The following is a 17,777-nucleotide window of genomic DNA, read 5'->3' on the forward strand; positions in this document are numbered from 1 at the left end:
CACCCAAGTCCAGATAGCTGATGTTCTGAAAGCGTTGCAAAATCTGGACCCCTACAAATCAGCCGGGCTAGACAATCTGGACCCTCTAAAGTTATCTGCCGAAATTGTTGCAACCCCTATTACTAGCCTGTTCAACCTCTCGTATCGTCTGAGATCCCCAAAGGTTGGAAAGCTGCCGCGGTCATCCCCCTCTTCAAAGTGAGAGAAACTCTAGACCCAAACTGTTACAGACCTATATTTTTGGGGATCTGATACTATTTCTGATTGTCTTAACTCACCACCACTAATGAGCTGTGAAGCTTCTCAAATAAATGTTTTCTTCACCTCAAACAGGACGTGAACCAAAGTCTGTTTTTACATCCATGGAGAAAGGAACTATTGTCAATTTGGAAAAATATTTCCAGCTCTCTCCCTTAACCAATCGGATTGAAAGGGGGAGGGAAATGGTGGAAACGTCATAAAATAGCTGATTTACTTCTGATCTCCTTGCGCAAATAGCCTTCGGTTGTCTGTCGGTTGTCTGTCAGGAGCTCCACTGGCGCAGGAAACTCTGAGGTTCCAGAATATTTTATACAATGTTGCAAGTTAGCACCAACTTCAGTCTGGACCAAGTTGATAGTCGATACAATGTTGCAAGTTAGCCCCAGCTTCAGTCTGGACCAAGTTGATAGTCGATACAATGTTGCAAGTTAGCACCAGCTTCAGTCTGGACCAAGTTGATCGTCGATACAATGTTGCAAGTTAGCACCAGCTTCAGTCTGGATCAAGTTGATAGTCGATACAATGTTACAAGTTAGCACCAGCTTCAGTCTGGACCAAGTTGATCGTCGATACAATGTTGCAAGTTAGCACCAGCTTCAGTCTGGACCAAGTTGATAGTCGATACAATGTTGCAAGTTAGCACCAGCTTCAGTCTGGACCAAGTTGATCGTCGATACAATGTTGCAAGTTAGCGCCAGCTTCAGTCTGGACCAAGTTGATCGTCGATACAATGTTGCAAGTTAGCACCAGCTTCAGTCTGGACCAAGTTGATTGTCGATACAATGTTGCAAGTTAGCACCAGCTTCAGTCTGGACCAAGTTGATCGTCGATACAATGTTGCAAGTTAGCACCAGCTTCAGTCTGGACCAAGTTGATTGTCGATACAATGTTGCAAGTTAGCACCAGCTTCAGTCTGGACCAAGTTGATAGTCGATACAATGTTTTACCTTCCTTGCAGTCATGGCATGCGTAGCCAATGTCATTTATCAAGATGTTTTCTACCGGCAGGCTGCAATGTTTTTATTTGTTGACTTTATGTATGCTATTTTTACATACACTATAAATATATGAAGTATGTGGATACCACTTTTTAAATGAGTGGATTCAGCTATTTCAGCCTCGCCCGTTACTGACAGGTGTATAAAATCACACATCCATGCAATCTCCATAGACAAACGTTGGCAGTAGAATGGCCTTACTGAAGAGCTCAGTGACTTTCAACGTGGCAGCATCATAGGATGCCACAATTCCAACAAGTCAGTCATATTTCTGCCCTGCTAGACCTGCTGCGGTCAGCTGTTATTGTGAAGTGGAATCGTCTAGGAGCAACAGCGTCTCAGCTGCGAAGTGGTAGGCCACACAAGCTCACAGAACGGGACCGCTGACGCACATACCGTGTAAAAACTTGTCTGTCCTCGGCTGCAACACTCACTTCTGAGCTCCAAACTGGAAGCAAAGTCGGCACAAACTGTTCGTCGGGAGCTTCGTGAAATTGGTTTCCATGGCAGAGCAGCCGCACACAAACCTAAGATCACCATGCGCAATGCCAAGCGTTGGCTAGAGTGATGTTAAGTTTGCCGCCATAGAAAACACATTCTCTGGAGTGATGAATCAAGCTCCTCCATCTGGTAGTCTGGCGAATCTAGGTTTGGCGGATTCCAACTGTAAAGTTTGGTGGAGGAGGAATAATGGTCTGGGGCTGTTTTTCATGGTTCGGGCCCCTTAGCTCCAGTGAAGGGAAAGCTTAACGCTGCAGCATACAATGACATTCTAGACGATTCTGTGCTTCCAACTTTGTGGCAACAGTTTGGGGAAGGCCCTTTCCTATTTCAGCATGACAATGCCATCAGTGCACAAAGCGAGATCTATACAGAAATGGTTTGTCGAGATCGGTGTGGAAGAACTTGACTGACCTGCACAGAGCCCTGACCTCAACCGCATCGAACACCTTTGGGATGAATTGGAATGTCGACTGCGAGCCAGGCCTAATCGCCCAACATCAGTGCCCGACCTCACTAATGCTGTTGTGGCTGAATGGAAGCAAGTCCCTGCAGCAATGTTCCAACATCTAGTGGAAAGCCTTCCTAGAAGAGTGGAGGCTGTTATAGCAGCAATGTTCCTACATCTAGTGGAAAGACTTCCTAGAAGAGTGGAGGCTGTTATAGCAGCAATGTTCCTACATCTAGTGGAAAGACTTCCCAGAAGAGTGGAGGCTGTTATAGCAGCAATGTTCCAACATCTAGTGGGAAGCCTTCCCAGAAGAGTGGAGGCTGTTATAGCAGCAAAGAGAGGACCAACTCCATATTAATGCCCATGAATTTGGAATGAGATGTACATAGTGTTTCTCTCTAGATTCTGTACATGGTGTTTCTCTCTAGATTCTATACACGGTGTTTCTCTCTAGATTCTATACACGGTGTTTCTCTCTAGATTCTATACATGGTGTTTCTCTCTAGATTCTATACACAGTGTTTCTCTCTAGATTCTATACACAGTGTTTCTCTCTAGATTATATACATGGTGTTTCTCTCTAGATTCTATACATGGTGTTTCTCTCTAGATTCTATACACGGTGTTTCTCTCTAGATTCTATACACAGTGTTTCTCTCTAGATTCTATACATAGTGTTTCTCTCTAGATTCTATACATGGTGTTTCTCTCTAGATTATATACATGGTGTTTCTCTCTAGATTCTATACACGGTGTTTCTCTCTAGATTCTATACATGGTGTTTCTCTCTAGATTCTATACACGGTGTTTCTCTCTAGATTCTATACACAGTGTTTCTCTCTAGATTCTATACACAGTGTTTCTCTCTAGATTCTATACACGGTGTTTCTCTCTAGATTCTATACACGGTGTTTCTCTCTAGATTCTATACATGGTGTTTCTCTCTAGATTCTATACACGGTGTTTCTCTCTAGATTCTATACATGGTGTTTCTCTCTAGATTCTATACACGGTGTTTCTCTCTAGATTCTATACATGGTGTTTCTCTCTAGATTCTATACATGGTGTTTCTCTCTAGATTCTATACATAGTGTTTCTCTCTAGATTCTATACATGGTGTTTCTCTCTAGATTCTATACATGGTGTTTCTCTCTAGATTCTATACATGGTGTTTCTCTCTAGATTCTATACATGGTGTTTCTCTCTAGATTCTATACATGGTGTTTCTCTCTAGATTCTATACATGGTGTTTCTCTCTAGATTCTATACACGGTGTTTCTCTCTAGATTCTATACACGGTGTTTCTCTCTAGATTCTATACACGGTGTTTCTCTCTAGATTCTATACATGGTGTTTCTCTCTAGATTCTATACACGGTGTTTCTCTCTAGATTCTATACACAGTGTTTCTCTCTAGATTCTATACACAGTGTTTCTCTCTAGATTCTATACATGGTGTTTCTCTCTAGATTATATACATGGTGTTTCTCTCTAGATTCTATACATGGTGTTTCTCTCTAGCTTCTATACATGGTGTTTCTCTCTAGATTCTATACATGGTGTTTCTCTCTAGATTCTATACACGGTGTTTCTCTCTAGATTCTATACACGGTGTTTCTCTCTAGATTCTATACACTGTGTTTCTCTCTAGATTCTATACATGGTGTTTCTCTCTAGATTCTATACACAGTGTTTCTCTCTAGATTATATACATGGTGTTTCTCTCTAGATTATATACATGGTGTTTCTCTCTAGATTCTATACATGGTGTTTCTCTCTAGATTCTATACACGGTGTTTCTCTCTAGATTCTATACACAGTGTTTCTCTCTAGATTCTATACATGGTGTTTCTCTCTAGCTTCTATACATGGTGTTTCTCTCTAGATTCTATACATGGTGTTTCTCTCTAGATTCTATACATGGTGTTTCTCTCTAGATTCTATACATGGTGTTTCTCTCTAGATTCTATACATGGTGTTTCTCTCTAGATTCTATACATGGTGTTTCTCTCTAGATTCTATACATGGTGTATGTGTTAGTTCTTATGGTGTGTTGTCCCATATTATAAGTGAACCACTTAATAGAATGTTTGACCTTTTGTTTTAATCTTAACATATGTTTCTCTCCCCTGCTTTCTCTCCCCCTGCCCCCCTCTCCTTCGTTTGCTCTCTCCCCCCCCCCCCCCCTGCCCCCCTCTCCTTCGTTTGCTCCCCCTCCCTCTCCCCCCTGCCACTCTCCCCCACTCTCCCCTCTCCCACTAGATCCCATTAAGACCGCCCAGGGCTCCCTGTCCCTGAAGGCTTACAGGTTAACACCCAAACTGATGGAGATCTGCAAGGAGAAGGACTTCTCAGCCGAGGGGTGAGACACACACACACACACACACCACACACGCGCGGAGACACACACACACACACGCAGAGACACACACGCGGAGACACACACACGCGGAGACACACACACATGCACAGGCACCAGGCTCCACTTCAGAGGCTGGATGAGAATTGCCAAAGGCCATCAATACCACACACACACCACAGAGACACAAATACCAACTGCACCTTTCCTGATAAGAATTCAGCATTAATGCTGTGCTTTGTGAAACTCCCTTCAAAAGGTTCCAATGCCTGATGTTATTTTCCCCATGAGCAGGGAGCGCCTCATCAGAGGCTCTTAGTGATGCGATGATAGGGGTTTATAACTAGTGTGTGTGTGTTGGGGCTGTCAAACAGCTATACTGCCATGTTGATCCTCCGCCTGGCTGGTTTTGACCCTCAGGCTGCTGGCCATTGATTTTAAATTGCATCTGAATGACGCGTAATGAGAGAGCCGTTTTCAAATAGATCTGAGTTCCCACAAGCTGAGTTTATGAAAAGAAGGAATCCCAACAGACTGGTATTAAATTGTGCAGAAAATAAACTGCGTTTGGATTTTAAAATAGGAGCACGTGGGTCAATATTAGGAACTGTTGGCTTTGGCTTGGATTTCTCCTTATTCTTTAGTTAGTTTCTTCATGTTCACACCTACACCTACCCTTACCTACCTACCTACCTACCTACCTACCTACCTACCCCTACCCTTACCTACCCCTTACCTACCCCCTACCTACCCTTACCTACCCTTACCTACCCCCTACCTACCTACCTACCTACCCTTACCTACCTACCTACCCCCTACCTACCCTTACCTACCCCCTACCTACCTACCTACCTACCCCCTACCTACCCTTACCTACCCTTACCTACCCCCTACCTACCCCCTACCTACCCTTACCTACCTACCCCCTACCTACCCTTACTTACCCTTACCTACCTCCCTACCCCCTCCCTACCCCCTACCTACCCTTACCTACCATTACCTACCCTCTACCTACCTACCTACCCTTACCTACCCTCTACCTACCTACCCCCTCCCTACCCTTACCTACCCTCTACCTACCTACCTACCCCCTCCCTACCCTTACCTACCCTCTACCTACCTACCTACCCCCTACCTACCCTTACCTACCTACCTACCCCCTACCTACCCTTACCTACCCCCTACCTACCCTTACCTACCCCCTACCTACCCTTACCTACCTACCTACCTACCCTTACCTACCTACCTACCCCCTACCTACCTACCTACCCTCTACCTACCTACCTACCTCCCCCCTCCCTACCCTACCCTTCCCCACCCTACCTACCTACCCTTACCTACCTACCTACCCCCTACCTACCTACCCCCTACCTACCCTTACTTACCTACCTACCCCCTACCTACCTACCTACCCCCTACCTACCCTTACTTACCTACCTACCTACCTACCCCCTACCTACCTACCTACCCTCTACCTACCTACCTACCTCCCCCCTCCCTACCCTACCCTTCCCCACCCTACCTACCTACCCTTACCTACCTACCTACCCCCTACCTACCTACCTACCTACCCCCTACCTACCCTTACTTACCTACCTACCCCCTACCTACCTACCTACCCCTTACTTACCTACCTACCTACCCCCTACCTACCTACCTACCCCCTACCTACCCTTACTTACCTACCTACCTACCCTTACCTATTCACCTACCTACCCTTACCTACCTACCTACCTCCCCCCTCCCTACCCTACCCTTCCCCACCCTACCTACCTACCTACCTACCTACCCTTACCTACCTACCTATAAAATCATAGACTTCATTATAATGTAATAAACACAGAAATTAGGAGCCTTAGGTAATTTAATATGGTCAAATCCTGAAACTATCATTTCCAAAAACAAACCGTTTATTCTTTCATTGAGGTACTGAACCGTTGTGTATTTTATCTAACGGGTGGCATCCATCAGTCTAAATATTGCTGTTACATTGCACAACCTTCAATGTTATGTCAGAATTACGTCCAATTCTGGCAAATTAATTACGGTCTTTGTTAGGAAGAAATGGTCTTCACACAGTTCCCAACGAGCCAGACGGCCCAAACTGCTGCATATACCCTGACTCTGCTTGCACTGAGCGCAAGAGAAGTGACACAATTTCCCTAGTTAATATTGCCTGCTAACATGCGTTTCTATTAACTAAATAGGCAGTTTTTTTGTATCTACTTGTGTATTGATTTTAAGAAAGTTATTTATGTTTATGGTTCGGTACATTGGTGCAACGATTGTGCTTTTTTCGCGAATGCGTTTTTGTTAAATCGTCCCCCGTTTGGCGAAGTTGAAGTAGGCTGTGATCCGATGATAAATTAACAGGCACAGCTTTTAGGTAAGGGTAGGTAGGTAGGTAGGTAGGTCAGGGTAGGTAGGTAGGTAGGTAGGTAGGTAGGCAAGGGTAGGTAGGTAAGGGTAGGTAGGTAAGGGTAGGTAGGTAAGGGTAGGTAGGTAAGGGTAGGTAGGTAGGTAGGTAAGGGTAGGTAGGTAGGTAAGGGTAGGTAGGTAGGTAGGTAGGTAAGGGTGGGTAGGTAGGTAGGTAGAGGTTAGGTAGGTAGGTAAGGGTAGGTAAGGGTAGGTAGGGGGTAGGTAGGTAAGGGTAGGTAGGTAGAGGTTAGGTAGGTAGGTAAGGGTAGGTAGGTAAGGGTAGGTAGGTAAGGGTAGGTAGGTAGGTAGGTAGGTAGGTAGGTAGGTAGGTAAGGGTGGGTAGGTAGGTAGGTAGAGGTTAGGTAGGTAGGTAAGGGTAGGTAGGGGGTAGGTATGTAGGTAAGGGTAGGTAGAGGGTAGGTAGGCAGGACAAGTTAGTTCACCTAGTAATATCATCAACCATGTGTAGTTAACTAGCTAGCACCTTACCATGGCTCCTTGCTTCACTGGCGTAACAGGTGTGGTCAGGTGTAACAGTTGTGGTCAGGTGTAACTGGTGTGGTCAGGTGTAAATGGTGTGGTCAGGTGTAACAGGTGTGGTCAGGTGTAACAGGTGTGGTCAGGTGTAACAGGTGTGGTCAGGTGTAACAGGTGTAACAGGTGTAACAGGTGTAACAGGTGTGGTCAGGTGTAACAGGTGTAACAGGTGTGGTCAGGTGTAACAGGTGTGGTCAGGTGTAACAGGTGTGGTCAGGTGTGGTCAGGTGTAACAGGTGTGGTCAGGTGTAACAGGTGTGGTCAGGTGTAACAGGTGTAACAGCTGTGGTCAGGTGTAACAGGTGTGGTCAGGTGTAACAGGTGTGGTCAGGTGTAACAGGTGTGGTCAGGTGTAACAGGTGTAACAGGTGTGGTCAGGTGTAACAGGTGTGGTCAGGTGTAACAGGTGTGGTCAGGTGTAACAGGTGTGACAGGTGTGGTCAGGTATAACAGGTGTGGTCAGGTGTAACAGGTGTGGTCAGGTGTGGTCAGGTGTAACAGGTGGTCAGCCTGCCACACAGTCTCCTCGTGGAGCAACATAATCGGCCATAATCAGCGTCCAAAAAGGCCAATTACCAATTTGTTGAATAGGTCATGCCGACCTCTACTTACCCACCCCTACACACCTACCTACCCACCAACTCTACCTACCTAACCACCAACCCTACCTACCCACTTAACCACCAACCCTACCTACCCACTTAACCACCAACCCTACCTACCCACCCACCCACCCTCTCTCTACCTATCTACCCATCTACCTAGTAGTTATTTCCTCTCTGAGGTCAGTTGCTCATTTATTGGCTGTTTGCTTAGCCACTGACTCCACCTGACTCTCTGTCCAGTTCGTTGCCGAGCCACTGACTCCACCTGACTCTCTGTCCAGTTCGTTGCCGAGCCACTGACTCCACCTGACTCTCTGTCCAGTTCGTTGCCGAGCCACTGACTCCACCTGACTCTCTGTCCAGTTCGTTGCCGAGCAACTGACTCCACCTGACTCTCTGTCCAGTTTGTTGCCGAGCCACTGACTCCATCTGACTCTCTGTCCAGTTCATTGCTTAGCCACTGACTCCACCTGACTCTCTGTCCAGTTCGTTGCCGAGCCACTGACTCCACCTGACTCTCTGTCCAGTTCGTTGCCGAGCCACTGACTCCACCTGACTCTCTGTCCAGTTCGTTGCCGAGCCACTGACTCCACCTGACTCTCTGTCCAGTTTGTTGCCGAGCCACTGACTCCACCTGACTCTCTGTCCAGTTCGTTGCCGAGCCACTGACTCCACCTGACTCTCTGTCCAGTTCGTTGCCGAGCCACTGACTCCACCTGACTCTCTGTCCAGTTCGTTGCCGAGCCACTGACTCCACCTGACTCTCTGTCCAGTTCGTTGCCGAGCAACTGACTCCACCTGACTCTCTGTCCAGTTCGTTGCCGAGCCACTGACTCCACCTGACTCTCTGTCCAGTTCGTTGCCGAGCCACTGACTCCACCTGACTCTCTGTCCAGTTCGTTGCCGAGCAACTGACTCCACCTGACTCTCTGTCCAGTTCGTTGCCGAGCCACTGACTCCACCTGACTCTCTGTCCAGTTCGTTGCCGAGCCACTGACTCCACCTGACTCTCTGTCCAGTTCGTTGTCAAGCTTTTTATTCGTTTCGCTGGGTCGTGTTCATTATAGGAACCGAGTGGGAGGAAACGAGACACCACCTGAATTTGTCCAATGAGAAATGCTATTTTTTTTGGTGGTGTCTGTTTTGTGATAATGTTTGGCTATGTTGTGATAATGACTAGGGAACCCTGTTAGTTTTCTAATGCACCGGGTCCTCATCAGTGTGTCTCTCAATACGCTGCTGATTGAAAGACCAGGAGGACAATAGCAGCTCTATTGCTTGGCTGGCGAAGACTCATTTCACCACCGTTATTATGAGGACAATCTGAATAATATATAATTTCCAAGGAGGGCTTCAGTTTTCTATGATGAGTTCTTTCCATGTGGCTGTATTTGATGTTTTATAAGCTGCTGTTTTTGTTATCTTTTAAATGAAAGGCAGGAAGAGAGAGACGGCACTGAAGTAGACTAGACTCTACAGGAAGAGAGAGACTGCACTGACTTAGACCCAGACTCTACAGGAAGAGAGAGACTGAATTAGACTAGACTCTACAGGAAGAGAGAGACTGCACCAAATTAGACTAGACTACAGGAAGAGAGAGACTGCACTGAAGTAGACTAGACTCTACAGGAAGAGAGAGACTGCACTGAAGTAGACTAGACTCTACAGGAAGAGAGAGACTGCACTGAAGTAGACTAGACTCTACAGGAAGAGAGAGACTGCACTGAAGTAGACTAGACTCTACAGGAAGAGAGAGACTGCACTGACTTAGACCCAGACTCTACAGGAAGAGAGAGACTGAATTAGACTAGACTCTACAGGAAGAGAGAGACTGCACCAAATTAGACTAGACTCTACAGGAAGAGAGAGACTGCACTGAAGTAGACTAGACTCTACAGGAAGAGAGAGACTGCACTGAAGTAGACTAGACTCTACAGGAAGAGAGAGACTGCACTGAAGTAGACTAGACTCTACAGGAAGAGAGAGACTGCACTGACTTAGACCCAGACTCTACAGGAAGAGAGAGACTGAATTAGACTAGACTCTACAGGAAGAGAGAGACTGCACCAAATTAGACTAGACTCTACAGGAAGAGAGAGACTGTACTGAAGTAGACTAGACTCTACAGGAAGAGAGAGACTGAATTAGACTAGACTCTACAGGAAGAGAGAGACTGCACCAAATTAGACTAGACTCTACAGGAAGAGAGAGACTGCACTGAAGTAGACTAGACTCTACAGGAAGAGAGAGACTGCACTGAATTAGACTAGACTCTACGGGAAGAGAGAGACTGAATTAGACTAGACTCTACAGGAAGAGAGAGACTGCGCTGAATTAGACTAGACTCTACGGGAAGAGAGACTGCACTGAATTAGACCCAGACTCTACCGGAAGAGAGAGACTGCACTGAAGTAGACTAGACTCTACAGGAAGAGAGAGACTGCACTGAATTAGACCCAGACTCTACAGGAAGAGAGAGACTGCGCTGAATTAGACTAGACTCTACGGGAAGAGAGACTGCACTGAAGTAGACCAGACTCTACAGGAAGAGAGAGACTGCACTGAAGTAGACTAGACTCTACAGGAAGAGAGAGACTGCACTGAATTAGACCCAGACTCTACAGGAAGAGAGAGACTGCACTGAATTAGACGACTAGACTCTACAGGAAGAGAGAGACTGAATTAGACTAGACTCTACAGGAAGAGAGAGACTGCACCAAATTAGACTAGACTCTACAGGAAGAGAGAGACTGCACTGAAGTAGACTAGACTCTACAGGAAGAGAGAGACTGCACTGAATTAGACTAGACTCTACAGGAAGAGAGAGACTGCACTGAATTAGACACTACTGTCTGTTGTCTCTGTCAGTTTACAACGACTGTTGTCAATATGATCCAGTTTTAGACTAGACCCTACTGTCTGCTATGTTGTCAATATGATCCAGTTTTAGACTAGACTCTACTGTCTGCTATGTTGTCAATATGATCCAGTTTTAGACTAGACCCTACTGTCTGCTATGTTGTCAATATGATCCAGTTTTAGACTAGACTCTACTGTCTGCTATGTTGTCAATATGATCCAGTTTTAGACTAGACTCTACTGTCTGCTATGTTGTCAATATGATCCAGTTTTAGACTAGACTCTACTGTCTGCTATGTTGTCAATATGATCCAGTTTTAGACTAGACTCTACTGTCTGCTATGTTGTCAATATGATCCAGTTTTAGACTAGACTCTACTGTCTGCTATGTTGTCAATATGATCCAGTTTTAGACTAGACCCTACTGTCTGCTATGTTGTCAATATGATCCAGTTTTAGACTAGACTCTACTGTCTGCTATGTTGTCAATATGATCCAGTTTTAGACTAGACTCTACTGTCTGCTATGTTGTCAATATGATCCAGTTTTAGACTAGACTCTACTGTCTGCTATGTTGTCAATATGATCCAGTTTTAGACTAGACCCTACTGTCTGCTATGTTGTCAATATGATCCAGTTTTAGACTAGACTCTACTGTCTGCTATGTTGTCAATATGATTCAGTTTTAGACTAGACTCTACTGTCTGCTATGTTGTCAATATGATCCAGTTTTAGACTAGACTCTACTGTCTGCTATGTTGTCAATATGATCCAGTTTTAGACTAGACTCTACTGTCTGCTATGTTGTCAATATGATCCAGTTTTAGACTAGACTCTACTGTCTGCTATGTTGTCAATATGATCCAGTTTTAGACTAGACCCTACTGTCTGCTATGTTGTCAATATGATCCAGTTTTAGACTAGACTCTACTGTCTGCTATGTTGTCAATATGATCCAGTTTTAGACTAGACTCTACTGTCTGCTATGTTGTCAATATGATCCAGTTTTAGACTAGACTCTACTGTCTGCTATGTTGTCAATATGATCCAGTTTTAGACTAGACCCTACTGTCTGCTATGTTGTCAATATGATCCAGTTTTAGACTAGACTCTACTGTCTGCTATGTTGTCAATATGATTCAGTTTTAGACTAGACTCTACTGTCTGCTATGTTGTCAATATGATTCAGTTTTAGACTAGACTCTACTGTCTGCTATGTTGTCAATATGATTAAGTTTTAGACTAGACTCTGTCTGATATGTCTCTACCCTCAGTTTACCACGACTGTTGTCAATATGATCCAGTTTTATAAACACACATGGCAAATTAGTTCAACTACATTTTGTAGAGCTGGCAATCAAATTGAATTGAACTGGGTTGAATCATTGACTTTGAATTGAACTGGGTTGAATCATTGACTTTGAATTGAACTGGGTTGAATCATTGACTTTGAATTGAACTGGGTTGAATCATTGACTTTGAATTGAACTGGGTTGAATCATTGACTTTGAATTGAACTGGGTTGAATCATTGACTTTGAATTGAACTGGGTTGAATCATTGACTTTGAATTGAACTGGGTTGAATCATTGACTTTGAATTGAACTGGGTTGAATCATTGACTTTGAATTGAACTGGGTTGAATCATTGACTATGAATTGAACTGAAGTGATTATTTTCTCTCCCTCCTCCTCAGATTGAAGAAGGCCATGATTGGTTTTGAGCACATGTTTGAGGAGGTTCCCATCGTGATCAAGAACTCCCACCTGATCAACGTTCTGATGTGGGAACTGGAGGAGAAGTGTACTGTGGCCGACAAACACGAACTGCTCAACCTCTCCAGCAGGTATGTGACTTGGTGCTGTCTACCCTTAGAAGGTAGGGGCTAGGGGTTGATGTGGGGGCTGTCTACCCTAGTGCCCTAGGGGCTATGGGTTGATGTGGGGGCTGTCTACCCTAGTGCCCTAGAAGGTAGGGGCTAGGGGTTGATGTGGGGGCTGGAGGAGAAGTGTACTGTGGCCGACAAACACGAACTGCTCAACCTCTCCAGCAGGTATGTGACTTGGTGCTGTCTACCCTTAGAAGGTAGGGGCTAGGGGCTAGGGGTTGATGTGGGGGCTGTCTACCCTAGTGCCCTAGGGGCTATGGGTTGATGTGGGGGCTGTCTACCCTGGTGCCCTAGAAGGTAGGGGCTAGGGGTTGATGTGGGGGCTGGAGGAGAAGTGTACTGTGGCCGACAAACACGAACTGCTCAACCTCTCCAGCAGGTATGTGACTTGGTGCTGTCTACCCTTAGAAGGTAGGGGCTAGGGGTTGATGTGGGGGCTGTCTACCCTAGTGCCCTAGGGGCTATGGGTTGATGTGGGGGCTGTCTACCCTAGTGCCCTAGAAGGTAGGGGCTATGGGTTGATGTGGGGGCTGTCTACCCTAGTGCCCTAGAAGGTACGGGCTAGGGGTTGATGTGGGAGCTGTCTACCCTAGTGCCCTAGAAGGTAGGGGCTAGGGGTTGATGTGGGAGCTGTCTATCCTAGTGCCCTAGAAGTTAGGGGCTAGGGGTTGATGTGGGAGCTGTCTACCCTAGTGCCATAGAAGGTAGGGGCTAGGGGTTGATGTGGGATCTGTCTACCCTAGTGCCCTAGAAAGTAGGGGCTAGGGGTTGATGTGGGATCTGTCTACCCTAGTGCCCTAGAAGGTAGGGGCTAGGGGTTGATGTGGGATCTGTCTACCCTAGTGCCCTAGAAGGTAGGGGCTAGGGGTTGATGTGGGTGCTGTCTACCCTAGTGCCCTAGAAGGTAGGGGTTGATGTGGGAGCTGTCTACCCTAGTGCCATAGAAGGTAGGGGCTAGGGGTTGATGTGGGGGCTGTCTACCCTAGTGCCCTACAAGGTAGGGGCTAGGGGTTGATGTGGGAGCTGTCTACCCTAGTGCCATAGAAGGTAGGGGCTAGGGGTTGATGTGGGAGCTGTCTACCCTAGGTAGGTCGGGGGGGGGGGGGGGGTCCGGCTGGTCACGGGGTGATGCTGTGCTCTGGCTGTCTCATTGTGTCTATTATCTAACCAACCAGGTCCGTCTTACTCCACATCTGAATCCCAAATGGACCCCTCCTCTACACTCGATTTAATGAAAGAGCTCTCTCTCTCCACGAACCCATTGTTCCTGCACCGAGGAGGATACACCAACTATATAGAATGTTTTGATTCATTTATCTGCAGAGATTCACCAAAAAGCCTCCCCGGTATGAAAAACAAGGGAGCCAAATTAAAGTGTCTCTCACCGATGCCAATCGGTAGGCTACCGACCAGTCACTCACCTTTTAACGTCACTGTCTGGCAAGTCCTGGTGGACTTCATATGGAAAAATACAAAACAAGATCTTCAGTTACTTGTCCCGCTGTGATACCACGGACATATACTGTAAATACGTTGTCTGATTTATGAATGGCAAGGACATGACATCGGCTTTATTCAGTCAGTTTGACACCTTTTAATGAACGAGGCAAGCTTGCTGTTCGTCTATTAAAGCCCAGTAAATAGCCATCGAACCAACACGTCATGGCTGCATGTGAAACACGGAAAGGAGAACAATATCCTAAATGGATCTGGACTAATCCTTACCTCGTTATGTGGGGGGAGGGGCTAATCCTTACCTCGTTATGTGGGGGGGGGGGGCTAATCCTTACCTCGTTATGTGGGGGGGGGCTAATCCTTACCCCGTTATGTGGGGGGAGGGGCTAATCCTTACCTCGTTATGTGGGGGGGGGGCTAATCCTTACCTCGTTATGTGGGGGGGGGGCTAATCCTTACCTCGTTATGTGGGGGGGGGGCTAATCCTTACCCCGTTATGTGGGGGGAGGGGCTAATCCTTACCTCGTTATGTGGGGGGGGGCTAATCCTTACCTCGTTATGTGGGGGGGGGGCTAATCCTTACCTCGTTATGTGGGGGGGGGCTAATCCTTACCCCGTTATGTGGGGGGAGGGGCTAATCCTTACCTCGTTATGTGGGGGGGGGGGGGCTAATCCTTACCTCGTTATGTGGGGGGGGGCTAATCCTTACCTCGTTATGTGGGGGGAGGGGCTAATCCTTACCTCGTTATGTGGGGGGGGGGGGCTAATCCTTACCTCGTTATGTGGGGGGGGGGGCTAATCCTTACCTCGTTATGTGGGGGGGGCTAATCCTTACCCCGTTATGTGGGGGGAGGGGCTAATCCTTACCTCGTTATGTGGGGGGGGGGGGGGCTAATCCTTACCTCATTATGTGGGGGGGGGGCTAATCCTTACCTCGTTATGTGGGGGGAGGGGCTAATCCTTACCTCGTTATGTGGGGGGAGGGGCTAATCCTTACCTCGTTATGTGGGGGGAGGGGCTAATCCTTACCTCGTTATGTGGGGGGGGGGGCTAATCCTTACCTCGTTATGTGGGGGGGGGGGCTAATCCTTACCTCGTTATGTGGGGGGGGGCTAATCCTTACCCCGTTATGTGGGGGGAGGGGCTAATCCTTACCTCGTTATGTGGGGGGGGGGCTAATCCTTACCTCGTTATGTGGGGGGGGGGCTAATCCTTACCTCGTTATGTGGGGGGGGGCTAATCCTTACCCCGTTATGTGGGGGGAGGGGCTAATCCTTACCTCGTTATGTGGGGGGGGGGGGGCTAATCCTTACCTCGTTATGTGGGGGGGGGCTAATCCTTACCCCGTTATGTGGGGGGAGGGGCTAATCCTTACCTCGTTATGTGGGGGGGGGGGCTAATCCTTACCTCGTTATGTGGGGGGGGGGCTAATCCTTACCTCGTTATGTGGGGGGGGGCTAATCCTTACCCCGTTATGTGGGGGGAGGGGCTAATCCTTACCTCGTTATGTGGGGGGGGGGGGGCTAATCCTTACCTCGTTATGTGGGGGGGGGCTAATCCTTACCTCGTTATGTGGGGGGGGGGGGCTAATCCTTACCTCGTTATGTGGGGGGGGGCTAATCCTTACCCCGTTATGTGGGGGGAGGGGCTAATCCTTACCTCGTTATGTGGGGGGGGGGGGGGGCTAATCCTTACCTCATTATGTGGGGGGGGGCTAATCCTTACCTCATTATGTGGGGGGAGGGGCTAATCCTTACCTCGTTATGTGGGGGGAGGGGCTAATCCTTACCTCGTTATGTGGGGGGAGGGGCTAATCCTTACCTCGTTATGTGGGGGGGGGGGCTAATCCTTACCTCGTTATGTGGGGGGGGGGCTAATCCTTACCTCGTTATGTGGGGGGGGGCTAATCCTTACCCCGTTATGTGGGGGGAGGGGCTAATCCTTACCTCGTTATGTGGGGGGGGGGCTAATCCTTACCTCGTTATGTGGGGGGGGGGCTAATCCTTACCTCGTTATGTGGGGGGGGGCTAATCCTTACCCCGTTATGTGGGGGGAGGGGCTAATCCTTACCTCGTTATGTGGGGGGGGGGGGGCTAATCCTTACCTCGTTATGTGGGGGGGGGGCTAATCCTTACCCCGTTATGTGGGGGGAGGGGCTAATCCTTACCTCGTTATGTGGGGGGGGGGGCTAATCCTTACCTCGTTATGTGGGGGGGGGCTAATCCTTACCCCGTTATGTGGGGGGAGGGGCTAATCCTTACCTCGTTATGTGGGGGGGGGGGGCTAATCCTTACCTCGTTATGTGGGGGGGGGGGGCTAATCCTTACCTCGTTATGTGGGGGGAGGGGCTAATCCTTACCTCGTTATGTGGGGGGGGGGGCTAATCCTTACCTCGTTATGTGGGGGGGGGGCTAATCCTTACCTCGTTATGTGGGGGGGGGCTAATCCTTACCCCGTTATGTGGGGGGAGGGGCTAATCCTTACCTCGTTATGTGGGGGGGGGGGGGGCTAATCCTTACCTCATTATGTGGGGGGGGGCTAATCCTTACCTCATTATGTGGGGGGAGGGGCTAATCCTTACCTCGTTATGTGGGGGGAGGGGCTAATCCTTACCTCGTTATGTGGGGGGGGGGGCTAATCCTTACCTCGTTATGTGGGGGGGGGGGCTAATCCTTACCTCGTTATGTGGGGGGGGGCTAATCCTTACCCCGTTATGTGGGGGGAGGGGCTAATCCTTACCTCGTTATGTGGGGGGGGGGCTAATCCTTACCTCGTTATGTGGGGGGGGGGCTAATCCTTACCTCGTTATGTGGGGGGGGGGGCTAATCCTTACCCCGTTATGTGGGGGGAGGGGCTAATCCTTACCTCGTTATGTGGGGGGGGGCTAATCCTTACCTCGTTATGTGGGGGGGGGCTAATCCTTACCTCGTTATGTGGGGGGAGGGGCTAATCCTTACCTCGTTATGTGGGGGGGGGGCTAATCCTTACCTCGTTATGTGGGGGGAGGGCTAATCCTTACCTCGTTATGTGGGGGGGGGGCTAATCCTTACCCCGTTATGTGGGGGGAGGGGCTAATCCTTACCTCGTTATGTGGGGGGGGGGGGCTAATCCTTACCTCATTATGTGGGGGGGGGCTAATCCTTACCTCATTATGTGGGGGGAGGGGCTAATCCTTACCTCGTTATGTGGGGGGAGGGGCTAATCCTTACCTCGTTATGTGGGGGGGGGGGCTAATCCTTACCTCGTTATGTGGGGGGGGCTAATCCTTACCTCGTTATGTGGGGGGAGGGGCTAATCCTTACCTCGTTATGTGGGGGGGGGCTAATCCTTACCTCGTTATGTGGGGGAGGGGCTAATCCTTACCTCGTTATGTGGGGGGGGGGGGCTAATCCTTACCTCGTTATGTGGGGGGAGGGGCTAATCCTTACCCCGTTATGTGGGGGGAGG

The 17,777-nt window shown here is 48.2% G+C and overlaps 1 protein-coding gene across 2 annotated transcripts in view; it reads left to right on the plus strand.

Moving 5' to 3' along the window:
* The window catches only part of LOC149984277 (eukaryotic translation initiation factor 3 subunit H), a 94,556-nt gene that overhangs the window by 57,477 nt on the left and 19,302 nt on the right, over positions 1-17,777 (plus strand). For both annotated transcript variants that reach the window (XR_016491660.1, XM_090219645.1), the window contains exons 4-5: positions 4,473-4,572; positions 12,684-12,833. Coding sequence is in view for 1 of the 2 variants with exons in the window: in XM_090219645.1 (XP_090075771.1) it covers positions 4,473-4,572; positions 12,684-12,833 (250 nt within the window). In the remaining variant the exon portion in view is untranslated. The remainder of the gene's footprint in view (positions 1-4,472; positions 4,573-12,683; positions 12,834-17,777) is intronic.

This window comes from Oncorhynchus mykiss, chromosome 3 (assembly GCF_057628025.1).
Source record: "Oncorhynchus mykiss isolate SJ-2025 chromosome 3, ASM5762802v1, whole genome shotgun sequence".
Classification (NCBI taxonomy): Eukaryota; Metazoa; Chordata; class Actinopteri; order Salmoniformes; family Salmonidae; genus Oncorhynchus; species Oncorhynchus mykiss.